This window comes from Elephas maximus, chromosome 1, assembly GCF_024166365.1.
Source record: "Elephas maximus indicus isolate mEleMax1 chromosome 1, mEleMax1 primary haplotype, whole genome shotgun sequence".
NCBI classification, from domain to species: domain Eukaryota; kingdom Metazoa; phylum Chordata; class Mammalia; order Proboscidea; family Elephantidae; genus Elephas; species Elephas maximus.
Genome location: NC_064819.1, coordinates 93,528,148 through 93,541,255, shown reverse-complemented (window position 1 = coordinate 93,541,255; position 13,108 = coordinate 93,528,148). Strand labels below are relative to the sequence as shown.

The window sequence follows — 13,108 nt, the reverse complement described above, 5'->3', positions numbered from 1 at the left end:
CAGGCCAAGCAGATGAACCAGGAGACTCTCAAATGTCAGGGCTGCATATCTCCTTCTCTGGGGTGAAGCTTTGAAAGTGCCACCTAAGTTCTTATCCTAACAGGGCACACTGGGGACAGTGAACCCGCAAATACAGCAAAGGGGAGGACAATAGGACAGAAAGCCCAGGAGCCAGACCAGGACAAGGCACGGGCCCTTTAGTCCAGGACAAGTTTAGGGACCCCCAAGAGCTGAGACCTGCCTGATGACAGCCTTAGAGAAGGAAGAAGAGGGTGTCAGATAACTGTCACAGCAGGTGCAAAGGCCTGGAGCCTGGAAACAGCATGGTGCAGGCAAGGACTGAGAGACTTTTGTAGGATATCTTTTGAGGTGGGGAAATAACCTTGACATGTGTCTGAAGGGGAGAGGGTGGCCCACAGAGTGTGGGATTCCTTCCAGGGGTAGGGAGGGTGATTGTATGGTTTTAAGCTGAAGACTGACACCATCATATTTGCATTTTTTAAGAAAACTCTTTCTGGCTGTTTGGTGAAGAATGGATGTGGGGGTGGGGACAAGCCTGGAGTAGGGAGACCAGTAGGAGGGCAGTAACCAAGGAGAGAGGAGATAGGGGCCCAAACCAGGCCAGTGGGATGGGGGCAAAGGAGGGCAGGGCTCCACGGGAAACCTAGGAAGGAGAGCTGAGCACTCTGACCCTGTGACAGCTGGGAGGAGCCCAGGACACTTTCTGGTTTCTGGTGAGGCAGTGGCTGTTCAGAGCTGCCTTCAACAAGGCACGGACCCAGCAGAGGAGCATGTTTGCGGACAAATTCATTAAATCACCAGTGAGAGGCCAACCTGACTACTCCCAGTGGAGGGAGACCCCAAGCACGGTGACCATGTGAGCTGGGCTCAAAAAAGAGGCCAGTGCTGGGACAGAGGAGGGGTCATGGGGATGTTAGTGGATGGTGGTGACGGCACAGGTGCATGAGGGTCAGGGGATAGGACACTGACAGTGAAGGTTCCGGAAAAGAATCATGGATTAGAACAACCCTGGAAGGCATCTTATGTTTATCATCTTGTTTACGTACCTCACCCCTACACATGCTGAAGGGAAGAATGGGAGAACTCACCTGTCCCCTCTGTCTCTGTCCATCTCCAGAGGATGAAGTAATGATGGCCTCGGCCATGCCCACGGCCGCCTCTGAGCCGCCCTTCAAGCCACGCCTGGGGGAGCTGACTGTGACGGATGCCACCCCTGGCTCCCTGCGCCTGTCCTGGACGGTCCCTGAGGGCCACTTTGACTACTTCACCGTCCAGTACAGGAACGGGGATGGGCAGCCCAAGGTGGTGCGAGTGCCGGGGCACGAGGATGAGGTCACCATCTTGGGCCTGGAGCCTGACCAGAAGTACAAGATGAACCTGTACGGTCTCCACGGCGGCCAGCGTGTGGGCCCCATCTCTGTCATCGGGGTGACCGGTGAGTGGAGGGTGGTGGCCCTAGGGGGAAGACCCAGTGGGCAAGTCACCCTCTCTGGTGATGGTGACCATGGTATCTTTGTGCCTTTTCCCTGCGGCTCCCCAAGGTCTGACTATACCTTCTGGACAGAGAAGGGTGGCTGTGAGCCGGGCTGGTGGCTGCCACCTTTTCCCCCACCTGACCTGGGGCTCCAGGCACGTTTGTGAGGTGTTGACCCAGCAGGACCACCCAGCCCAAGAACAGGCTTCTCTGAACTGACCTCAGGACCCCAGTTGTGGCCAGGGCTTCTCTGTGCTTCTCCCTGAGGACCCAGGGACATCTCACAGAGCTCCTGCCTCACCCTCTCTGTGTTTCTCTTCTCAGCTCCGGAGGAAGATTCCCCCACCCCCACAGAGATGGAGGAGACCCCCACCCCCACAGAACCCACCACTGAGGCCCCAGAGCCCGCTGAGGAGCCGCTCCTGGGGGAGCTGACGGTGACAGGATCCACCTCGGATTCACTGAGCCTCTCCTGGACCATCCCCCAGGGCCACTTCAATGCCTTCACTGTGCAGTTCAAGGACAGGGACGGGCGGCCCCAAGTGGTGCGTGTCAGAGGCGAGGAGCGTGAGGTGACTCTGCAGGGCCTGGAGCCCAGGCGCAAGTACAAGATGCACCTGTATGGCCTCCACGAGGGGCGGCGCGTGGGCCCCGTGTCTGCTGTGGGCTTTACAGGTGAGTGGGGGCTGGAGAAAGTGCAGGGTATGGAGGACGGGGCCTGGGAGAGCTTCCCTTTTCTACCAGTTTCATAAAAACAGAAATGTTCTCCACAGCAGGGCCTCTCTTCAAACTTTTATTTGCATACAAATACTAAGCCAGATTCAATATAGCAGGTTTGGGCTGCAGACCGAGATGCTACATTTCTAACAAGATCCTCCGCTATGCTCACGCTGCTGTTCCATGGACCTCCGTTTGAATTGGAAAACTCTTTTCAACCTGGACTTTGTCTTAGAATTGGTTGAAAATTATTTAAACTTTATCTGAGACTCCCCACTGAAGCCCAGGCACTCTCTGGCTGACCAGGCTGGGATGGGAGATGGGAGGGGTCAGGCTGCAGCATGTCCTGACAGTAACCCAGGACCCTATTGGTTCGGTTTTCACCGATGTATTGATTCAGTGGGTGAGCCCTGAGCAAGACAATGTGGGAGGTCACTGGGCAGCCTCTGACACGACAGACACCCATGTTCCTATCCTAATGGGGTGCACAGCCCTGGGCACACAAATACAGCAAAGGGGAGGAGCATGGAAGGGGGATCCCAGAGCCAGGCCAGGACAAGGTAGGGACCCCTTAGTCTGCCCAGGGGACACCTAAGAGCTGAGACTTGCCTGGTGACAGCCTTAGCGGAAGAGAAAGAGGGTGTCAGATCACTGCCACAGCAGGTGAAAAGGCCCGGAGGCTGGCAACAGCATGGTGATGGAAGGACTGAGAGACTTTTGTAGAATATCTTTTGAGGTGGGGAGGTAACTTTGACATGTGTCTGGAGGGGTGGTGGCAGCTCATTGAGTATGGGATTCCTTCCAGGTGAGGAGAGTGGTTGTACAGTTTTAAGCTGAAGACTGACACCTCCATGTTTACGTTTTTAAAAACTCATTCTGGCTGTTTGGTGAAGAATGGATGTGGGGGTGGGGACAAGACTGGAGTAGGGAGACCAGTAGGGAGGCAGTAACCCAGGTAAGAGGAAATGGTGGCCCAAACCAGGAGTGGGGTGGAGGTGGAGGAGAGCAGGGCTCCAGGAGGAACCTAAGAAGGACAGCTGAACCCTTTGGAGTCCAGTGACAGTTGGGGAGAGGGAGGAGTCCAGGATACTCCCAGGTTTCTGGTTGGGCAGTGGGTGTTCTGAGCTTCTTTGAGAGCAAAGACATCATCAAATGGATGATGAGATGCTAACCTGACTCCTGGTGGAGGGATGTCCCAGATGCAGTGACCACATAGGCCCGGGCTCAGAAGAGAGGCCAGTGCTGGGACAGAGGAGGGGTCACAGGGGTGTTAGTGGACAGTGGTGATGGCACAGGTGTATAATGGTCAGGGGATAGGACACCGACGGTGAAGGTTCCGGAAAAGAAGACATGGGTTAGAACAACCATGGAAGGCGTCCTTCCTGATGCTTGGTATCTTGTTTTGTACCTCACCCTTTCACATGCTGAGATGAGGAATGAGAGACCTCACCTGTCCCCTCTATCTCTGTCCCTCTCCAGGAGATGAAGTTAGGACAACCCCAGCCACACCCACGGCTGCCCCTGAGCCTCCCTTGAAGCCACGCCTGGGGGAGCTGACCGTGACTGACGCCACCCCCGACTCCCTGCACCTGTCCTGGACGGTCCCCGAGGGCCACTTTGACCACTTCCTGGTCCAGTACAGGAACGGGGACGGGCAGCCCAAGGCAGTGCGGGTGCCAGGGCACGAGGACGAGGTCACCATCTCAGGCCTAGAGCCGGACCAGAAGTACAAGATGAACCTGTACGGTCTCCACGGTGGCCAGCGTGTGGGCCCCATCTCTGCCATCGGGGTGACTGGTGAGGAGGCCCCAGGGGGAGAACCCAGTGGGTGGGTCACCCTCTCTCTGGTGATGGTGGCCATGGTATCTTTGTGCCTTTTCTGTTCGGCTCCCTGAGATCTGACTGTTCCCCCTGGGCAGAGAAGGGTGGCTGTGAGCTGTGCTGGTGGCCGCCACCTGTTCCCCCACATGACCTGGGGCTCCGGGCACATTTGTGAGGTGTTGACCCAACTGGACCACACCACCCAAGAACAGGCTTCTCTGAACTGACCTCAGGGCCCAGTTGTGGCCACAGCTTCTCTGTGCTTCTCGAGGACATTTCACAGGGACCCTCCTTACCCTTTCTGTGTGTCTCCCTCCTCAGCTCCAGAGGAAGAGACCCTTGTCCCCCCAGAGATGGAGGAGACCCCCACCCCCACAGAACCCACCACAGAAGCCCTGAAGCCCCCTGAAGAGCCGCTCCTGGGGGAGCTGATGGTGACAGGATCCACTTCAGACTCGCTGAGCCTCTCCTGGACCGTCCCCCAGGGCAGCTTTGACGCCTTCACCGTGCAGTTCAAGGACAGGGACGGGCGGCCCCAGGTGGTGCGTGTCAGGGGCGAGGAGCGCGAGGTCACAGTGCAGAGCCTGGAGCCCAGGCACAAGTACAAGATGCACCTGTACGGGCTACACGCAGGGCAGCGCGTGGGCCCTGTGTCCGCCGTGGGGCTGACGGGTGAGTGAGGGCTGGGACAGGGCAGGGTGTGGAGGACAGGCCTAGAAGAGTATCCCTTTTCTCCCAGCTTCTTGGAAACAGAATTGTTCTTGACAGAGGGGCTTCTGTTCAAATTCAATGCACATCCAAACGTGCACAGGAATCTTGTTAAAGGCAGATTCCATTCAGCACATTTAAGGTTTAGGCTGGAGTTCCCTGTGGTGCTGATGTTTCTGGTCCACAAACTTCAGTTTCAGTTCCTGAGAATGTAGGAACATGGAGCCTCCCCTAGAATTTGTTGAAAATTATTTAACCTGCATCCATGATTCCTCCCGAGGCCCAGCTGCTCTCTAGCTAACCAGGGCTGTGATGGGAGATGGCAGGGCCCAGGCTGCAGCGTGTCCTGACAGTAACACCTGGAACTTTGTGGTTTGGTGTTCACAGATTTATTGATTTAATGGGTGAGCCCTGAGCCGGGCACCATGGGAGGTTGCTGGGCCTCTGACATGACAGACACCCACATTCCAGTCCTAATGGGGTACATAGTCATGGGGACAGGCAGTGAACCTGTAACCACAGCAACGGGGGAGGTGCATGGGAGGGGGAGCCCAGAGTCAGGCCAAGATAAGGCAGGGACCGCTAAGCCTTCCCATGGAAACCCATGGGAAGATTAGAGACCTGCCTGGTCAGAAGGAAAAAGAGGGTGTCAGATCACTGTCACAGCAGGCGCAAAGGCCAGGAGGCTGGAAACAGCGTGGCGATGGAGGGGCTGAGAGACTTTTGTAGGATATCTTTTGAGGTGGGGAGGTAGCCTTGACATGTGTCTGGAGGGGAGGAGGCGGCTCAGGGAGTATGGGATTCCTTCCAGGGGTAGAAAGGGTGGTTGTACAGTTTTAAGCTGAAGACCGACATCATCATATTTGCATTTTTAAAAAAAACTTTTTTTGGCTGTTTGGTGAAGAATGGATGTGGAGGTGGGGACAAGCCTGGAGGAGGTAGACCAGGAGGGAGGCAGTAACCCAGCTGAGAGGAGATGGGGGCCCAAACCAGGAGAATGGGGCAGGGCAGGGGGAGGGCAGGGTTCCAGGAGGAATCTAGGAAGGAGAGCTGAGCACTCACCCTGTGACAGCTAGGAGGAGTCCTGGACCCTTCTGGGTTTCTGGTTGGGCAGTTGGTGTTCTGATCTTTGTGAGCAAGGATAAGATGAAATGGACAATGAGATGCCAACCTGACCCCCAGTGGTGGGAGACCCCAAACACAGTGACCATGTGGGCTGGACTCAGAAAAGAGGCCAATGCTGGGACAGAGGAGGGGTCACAGGGATGTTAGTGGATGATGGTGATGGCACGGGTGAATGAGGGTCAGGGGATAGGACACCGACAGTGAAGGTTCCAGGAAAGAATCATGGATTAACCATGGAAGGCATCTTTTTTATGTTTATCATCTTGTTTATGTACCTCATCCCTACACATGCTGAAGTGAAGAATGAGAGACCTCACCTGTCCCCTCTGTCTCTGTCCCTCTCCAGAGGATGAAGTTAGGATGACCACAGCCACACCCACAGCCACCTCTGAGCCGCCCTTCAAGCCACGCCTGGGGGAGCTGACTGTGACCGATGCCACCCCCGACTCCCTGCACCTGTCCTGGACGGTCCCTGAGGGCCACTTTGACCACTTCCTGGTCCAGTACAAGAATGGGGACAGGCAGCCCAAGGTGGTACGGGTGCCAGGGCACGAGGACAAGGTCATCATCTCAGGCTTGGAGCCTGGCCAGAAGTACAAGATGAACCTGTACGGCCTCCATAGTGGCCAGCGTGTGGGCCCCATCTCTGCCATCGGGGTGACCGGTGAGTGGAGGGTGGAGGCCGCTGGAGGGGAGACCCAGCCAGAGAACCCTTGCTCTTTGGTGGCAAGTGAGCTGGTTTTTTTTTTTTTAATTATTTACTGTGCTTTAAGTGAAAGTTTACAAATCAAATCAGTCTCTCATACAAAAAGTTACACACACCTTGCTACGTACTTGCTAGCTGCCTTCCCCCAATGAGACAGCACATTCTTCCTCTCCACCCCGTATTCCCCATGTCCATTCAACCAGCTCCTGTCCCCCTTGTTCTTCTCATCTCTCCTCCAGACAGGAGTTGCCCACATAGCCTCATGTGTCTACTTGAGCCAAGAACCTTACTGCTCACAGTATCACTATCTAATAATCCAGTCCAATCGCTGTCTGGAGAGTTGGCTTCGGGAATGGTTCCAATCTTGAGCCAACAAAGAGTCTGGGGACCATGTCCTCCAGGGTCCCTCCAGTCTCAGTCAAACCATTAAGCCTTGTCTTTTTACGAGAATTTGAGATCTACAGTGCGCTGTTCTCCTGCTCCATCTGGGATTCTCTGTTGTGTTCCCTGTCAGGGCAGTGATCGGTGGTAGCCAAGCACCATCTAGTTGCTCTCAAGCTGATGGAGTCTCTAGTTTATGTGGCCCTTTCTGTCTCTTGGGCTCGTCTTTACCATATGTCTTTAGTGTTCTTCGTTCTCCTTTGCTCCAGGTGGGTTGAGACCAACTGATGCATCTAGATGGCCGCTTAGCCTTTAAGACCCCATACACCTCTCACCAAAGTTGGATGCAGAACATTTTCTTAATAAATTTTGTTATGCCAATTGACCTAGATGTCCCCTGAAACCATGGTCCTCAGACCCCCCATCCCTGCTACTCTGGCCTTCGAAGCATTTGCTTATATTCAGGAAACTTCTTTGCTTTTGATTTAGTCCAGTTGTGCTGACTTCCACTGTATTGTCCTTCCCTTCACCTAAAATAATTCTTGTCTACTATCTAGTGAATACTCCTGTCCCTCCGTCCCCACCCTCGTAACCATCAAAGAATATTTTCTTGTGTGTTTAAACTTTTTCTAGAATTCTTATAATAGTGGTCTCATACAATATTTGTCTTTTTGTAACTAATTTCACTTAGCATAATGCCTTCCAGATTCCTCCATGTTACGAGATGTTTCACAGATTCATCTTTGTTCTTAATTGTTGTGTAGTATTCCATTATGGGAATATACCGTAATTTATTTATCCATTCATCTATCTGTTGATGGGCATCTTGTTTGCTTCCATCTTTTTGCTGTTGTAAACAGTTGAGCTGGGTTTTTTGGGTGGGGCTTGTTCAGTGACCACAGACCTGTTCTTGCCTGAGGTGGTGGCCCTTTTGCCCCTCCCTCTGGAGTTGACCGTTGGCTCCTCCTGGGCAGGGAGGGGCCATTGAGAGCTTTGCCTTTGCTGTGCTGGTGGCTCCCACCTTACCCGGGGCTCTGGGCACATTTGTGAAGCATTGACCCAGCTCAAGAACTGGCTTCCCTGAGCTGACTACAGGACCCCAGTTTTGGCCACGGCTTCTCTCTGCTTCTCCCCAAGGACATCTCACAGGGCCCCTCCTCACCCTTTCTGTCTTCCTTCCCAGCTCCGGTGGAAGAGACCCCTGTCCCCACAGAGATGGAAGAGACCCCAACCCCCACAGAACCCACCACCGGGGCCCCAGAGCCCCCCAAGGAGCCGCTTCTGGGGGAGCTGACAGTGACAGGCTCCACCACAGACTCGCTGAGCCTCTTCTGGACCGTCCCCCAGGGCCACTTCGATGCCTTCACCGTGCAGTACAAGGACAGGAACGGGCGACCCCAGGCAGTGCGTGTGGGGGGTGAGGAGCGCGAGGTGACCATGCAGGGCCTGGCGCCTGGGCACAAGTACAAGATGCACCTGTACGGGCTCCATGAGGGGCGGCGCGTGGGCCCCATGTCTGCCGTGGGCTTTACGGGTGAGTGGGGGCTGGAGAAAGGGCAGGGTATGGAGGACGGGCCTGGGAGAGCTTCCCTTTTCTACCAGCTTCATAAAAACAGAAATGTTTTCCACAGCAGGGCCTCCCCTAAACTTTAATGCACATCTAAGTTGCCTGGGGGACTTTGTTAAAAGGTAGACTTGATTCATCAAGTTTGGGCTGAGGCTGTGGGCACTGCATTTCAACCAAAATCCCCCATAATGCTGATATTTCTGGTCCACTGACCTCACTTTGAGTAGCAAGCCTCTTCACAACAAAGGAGTATGGACCTTTTCTTAGAATTTGTTGAAAAGTATTTAACTAACATCATCACTCCTCACTGAGGCCTGGTTGCTCTCTAGCTGAGCAGAGCTGGGACGGGAGTTGACAGGGGTCAGGCTGCAGCGTGTCCTGACAGTCACACCCAGTCTCCTGGTTCGATTGTTGACAGGTTTATTGATCCACTGGGTCAACAAAAACAGAGCTGGGTGCTGGGCACTGTGGGAAGTCACTGGGGCAGCCCTTGATACAACAGACATACTAGTTCTTGTCCTAATGGGGTCACTGGCATGGGGTCAGGCAGTGAGCAAAGGAACTGGAATGTGGGGCAGAGATTGTAGGGCCAGGACAGGACAAGGCAGGGCCTCCACAGCCACCTGATATTGGTGACGCCTGAGAGCTGAGGCCTTAAGATTGGACAGGGCTTATCCAGACAGCACAGCATTGGAGGAGGATGAAGAGGGTGTCAGATCACTGTCACAGCAGGGCAAAGGCCAGGAGCCTGGAAACAACATTTTGCTCTGAGGAGCTGGGATTCTTTTGTAGGATATCATTTGGGCAGGGAGATAGTCTTGAGATGTGTCTGGAGGGGAGGGGACGACTCGTGGAGTATGGGATTTCTTCCAGGGGTAAGGAGGGCAGTTGTACAATTTTAAGCTGGAGACCAACACCATCATACTTGTATTTAAAAAAAAAAAAAAAAAATCATTCTGGCTGTTTGGTGAAAAATGGATGGGAGGGGGAACAAACTTGGAGTAGGGAGTCCAGGAGGAAGGCAGTAACCCGAGTGAGAGGAGATGGTGGCCCAAACCAGGAAAGTGGGGTGGAGGTGGGGAAGGCCAGGGCTCCAGGAGGAACCTAGGAGAACTGACAGCACTCTGAGCCCAGTGGCAGCTGGGAGGAGGAGTCTGGGACACTCCTTGGTCTGGCTGGAGAGTGAGTTCTGAGTTGCCTTTACCAAGGTGGGAACCCAGCACCTGTCCCCTCTGTCTCTGTCTCTCTCCAGAGAATGAAGTTAGGACTACCCCAGCCATACCCACGGCTGCCCCTGAGCCTCCCTTCAAGCCACGCCTGGGGGAGCTGACCGTGACCGACGCCACCCCCAACTCCCTGCACCTGTCCTGGACGGTCCCTGAGGGCCACTTTGACCACTTCCTGGTCCAGTACAGGAACGGGGATGGGCAGCCCAAAGCGGTGCAGGTGCCAGGGCACGAGGATGAGGTCACCATCTCGGGCCTGGAGCCGGACCAGAAGTACAAGATGAACCTGTACGGTCTCCACGGTGGCCAGCGTGTGGGCCCCATCTCTGTCATCGGGGTGACTGGTGAGTGGAAGGTGGAGGTCCCAGGGAGAGAACCCAGTGGGAGGGTCACCCTGTCTCGTAATGGTGGCCATGGTACCTTCGTGCCTTTTTCCTGCGGCTCCCCGAGGTCTGACTGTTCCTCCTGGGCAGAGAAGGGCGGCTGTGAGCCGGGCTGGTGGCTACTACCTGTTGCCCCACCTGACCTGGGGCTCCGGGCATGTTTATGAGGTGTTGACCCAGCAGGACCACCCTGCTCAAGAACAGGCTTCTCTGGACTGACCTCAGGTCCCAGTCTTGGCCAGGGCTTCTCTATCTGTGTCCCCGAGGACCCAAGGACATCTCACAGGGCCCCTGCCTCACCCTCTCTGTGTCTCCCTTCTCAGCTCCGGAGAAAGAGACCCCCACCCCCACAGAACCCACCACTGAGGCCCCGGAGCCCCCTGAGGAGCCACTCCTGGGGGAGCTGATGGTGACAGGATCCACCTCGGACTCGCTGAGCCTCTCCTGGACTGTTCCCCAGGGCCACTTCGAGGCCTTCACCGTGCAGTTCAGGGACAGAGACGGGCAGCCCCAGGCGGTGCGTGTGGGGGGCGAGGAGCGTGAGGTGACCGTGCAGGGCCTGGAGCCCGGGCGCAAGTACAAGTTGCACCTGTACGGGCTCCACGAGGGGCGGCGCGTGGGCCCCGTGTCCGCAGTGGGCACAATTGGTAAGTGAAGGCCAGGCCTGATTCCTGCATTTTTCTGTTGTTCTTGCTGTTTTTCATATCTCAGCCCACCTCACAGATGGGCAGTAATTTTTCTTCTGTCTTGGTTCTTGAATTGTGTGAGGATTAATGGGAATTGTATGGAGTTCGTTGGGCATGTAATTATGCCTCATGATTGCTAGCTTTTCTTCCTCTAATCATGATCTGAGACCTCGGACTTGCTCAGTTGTTGAAATGTGGCTTTCTGGCTGGGTAATACAGTAAGTGCCCCAGACCATGGCTCGGGAATAAATGGCCTGTGTCTGAATCCTGCCTCCAAACACACCCTGTGATTTTGTGGCAGTTTCTTAACCTCTCCATGCCTCCCATCCCTGCAAAACGGGGATGATAAAAATATGATAATAATGATAGCACCGATTCTGTACACAGTGTGAGGCACACACTGTGTGTAAACTGCTTACAACAATGCCTGGCACACAGTTATCGTTCGAGAAGGGTTTGCTATCTAAGTGTTAATCTCACAGCCTGAGGACAGCCTTCCCTCCTAGGGCGCAGGGGCCTGTTTGCGGACCCCTCAGCCTCCCTGCTTTCTTCCAGCCCCCATGCCCACCGAGCCCCCGAAGGAGCCCCGCCTGGGTGAACTGTCTGTGGCAGCCGTGACCTTGGACACTGTACACCTCTCATGGACAGTGGCCCAGGGCCCCTTCGACTCCTTCCTGATCCAGTACAGGGATGTGCAGGGGCAGCTCCAGACAGTGCCCGCTGGCAGAGAGCTCCGCGAAGTCACCGTCTTAGACCTGGAAGCAGCCCGAAAGTACAAGTTCCTCCTTTTCGGACTCCAGGATGGGAAACGCCGGGGCCCAGTCTCTGTGGAGGCAAAGACCCGTGAGTGAGGGCTGGAGGCCACCTGTGGGCTGGGAGATTCGTGGCCGCCCTTCGCCCCCTTGTGGCGACAGTTGGAATTTCATGTTCCTGTGTGTGCGCTATGAGTCGGCACTGGGTTTGGGTGGGTGCCCTGCACTCCAACCTCTCAGGACCTCAGGGTCATTTACTTACTGGATCCAGTGACTTCCAGGCCTTGGGCTCCCTTCCTTCCCTCCACTGCCGTCCTTCTTTCTACCCCTCCTACATGCCGAGGATCACTTGCTTTATCCCCTAGCTTCTCTTCCATCCCTCACCTCTGCCTCCCCGCTTCCTCCCAGCTTGGGGGAACCCCCATTCCTAACCACCAGCTCACAGAACCCCAGCACCCAGCGCAAGCTCGGTAGTCTGCCAGGTTCCATCACCATTTCTGTCACTCTCCATGCACCGCACTCTCTTTTCCAGTTTCAGACGTGAAACCTTCCCCCCGCCTGGGGGAACTGACAGTGACAGATGTCACCCCTGACTCTGTGGGCCTCTCGTGGACAGTACCCGAGGGCGAGTTTGACTCCTTCATGGTCCAGTACAAGGACAAGGATGGACAGCCCCAGGTGGTGCCTGTGGCCGCAGACCAGCGCGAGGTCACCGTCCCCAGCCTGGAGCCCAACAGGAAGTATAAGTTCCTGCTCTACGGCCTGGCAGGCAGGAAGCGGCTGGGGCCTGTCTCTGCCGATGGCACCACTGGTGAGCACCCACACTGCCTCCCACCTTTTCCAAACCTGTCTCAGCTCAACCCTCCCAGAGCTGGCCTATGGCCTTGCCATAAAATACATTCTCCTGTGTTCAGCCTTGCCATAAAAATCATATCAACAAAAACGAACATTTATTGAGCCTCAAATATGTGCCATGATTCCCTGGGTGGTGCACATGGTTAAGTGCTTGGCTACTAACTGAAAGGTGGGCAGTTTGAATCTACCTAAAGGCACCTTGAAAGAAAGGCCTGGCAGTCTACTTCTGAAAGGTCACAGCCATTGAAAACCCTATGAAGTACAGTTCTACTCTGAAACACATGGGGTCCCCATGAGTCAGAAGCAACTTGATAGCAACTAGTTTGTTTTTTGGTTACTGTGTGCCAGGCACTATTCTCTGCATTTTACATGCATTATTTCTCGTATTCGTTGACTGCCGATGTAATAAAAAGAACACAGGCTTTGGAACCAAGCAGACCTGTGTTCAAATTGCAGTTCTAACCCTTGCCAGCTGTGTGTGCCAGCTGTGTGGCCTCCTCATTCTCCGACCCTTGGTTTCCTCACCTGCATAAAGGTTATGAATAGCCCATTGACACTCAGTAAATGATCACATCCTCCTCCCTCCGGCCCGGCCCAACTCTGAGGCAAGAGATGGAAAATAGAGGAGAACTTGGCTGCAAAAAAGACTATGGAAAAATCCACTGTCATTATGCCGTGACTCAGCG

General features: G+C 54.8%; 1 protein-coding gene across 11 annotated transcripts in view; it reads left to right on the top strand.

Moving 5' to 3' along the window:
* TNXB (tenascin XB) overlaps positions 1-13,108 on the top strand; it is a 70,742-nt gene that overhangs the window by 51,090 nt on the left and 6,544 nt on the right. For 6 of the 11 annotated variants that reach the window (XM_049889261.1, XM_049889272.1, XM_049889262.1 and 3 more), the window contains 10 exons: positions 1,139-1,456; positions 1,820-2,170; positions 3,692-4,009; positions 4,355-4,705; positions 6,213-6,530; positions 8,137-8,487; positions 9,773-10,090; positions 10,453-10,776; positions 11,371-11,658; positions 12,100-12,378. In XM_049889261.1, the coding sequence (XP_049745218.1) occupies positions 1,139-1,456; positions 1,820-2,170; positions 3,692-4,009; positions 4,355-4,705; positions 6,213-6,530; positions 8,137-8,487; positions 9,773-10,090; positions 10,453-10,776; positions 11,371-11,658; positions 12,100-12,378 (3,216 nt within the window). The remainder of the gene's footprint in view (positions 1-1,138; positions 1,457-1,819; positions 2,171-3,691; positions 4,010-4,354; positions 4,706-6,212; positions 6,531-8,136; positions 8,488-9,772; positions 10,091-10,452; positions 10,777-11,370; positions 11,659-12,099; positions 12,379-13,108) is intronic. The other 5 variants (XM_049889310.1, XM_049889291.1, XM_049889301.1 and 2 more) reach the window with 5 other exon arrangements.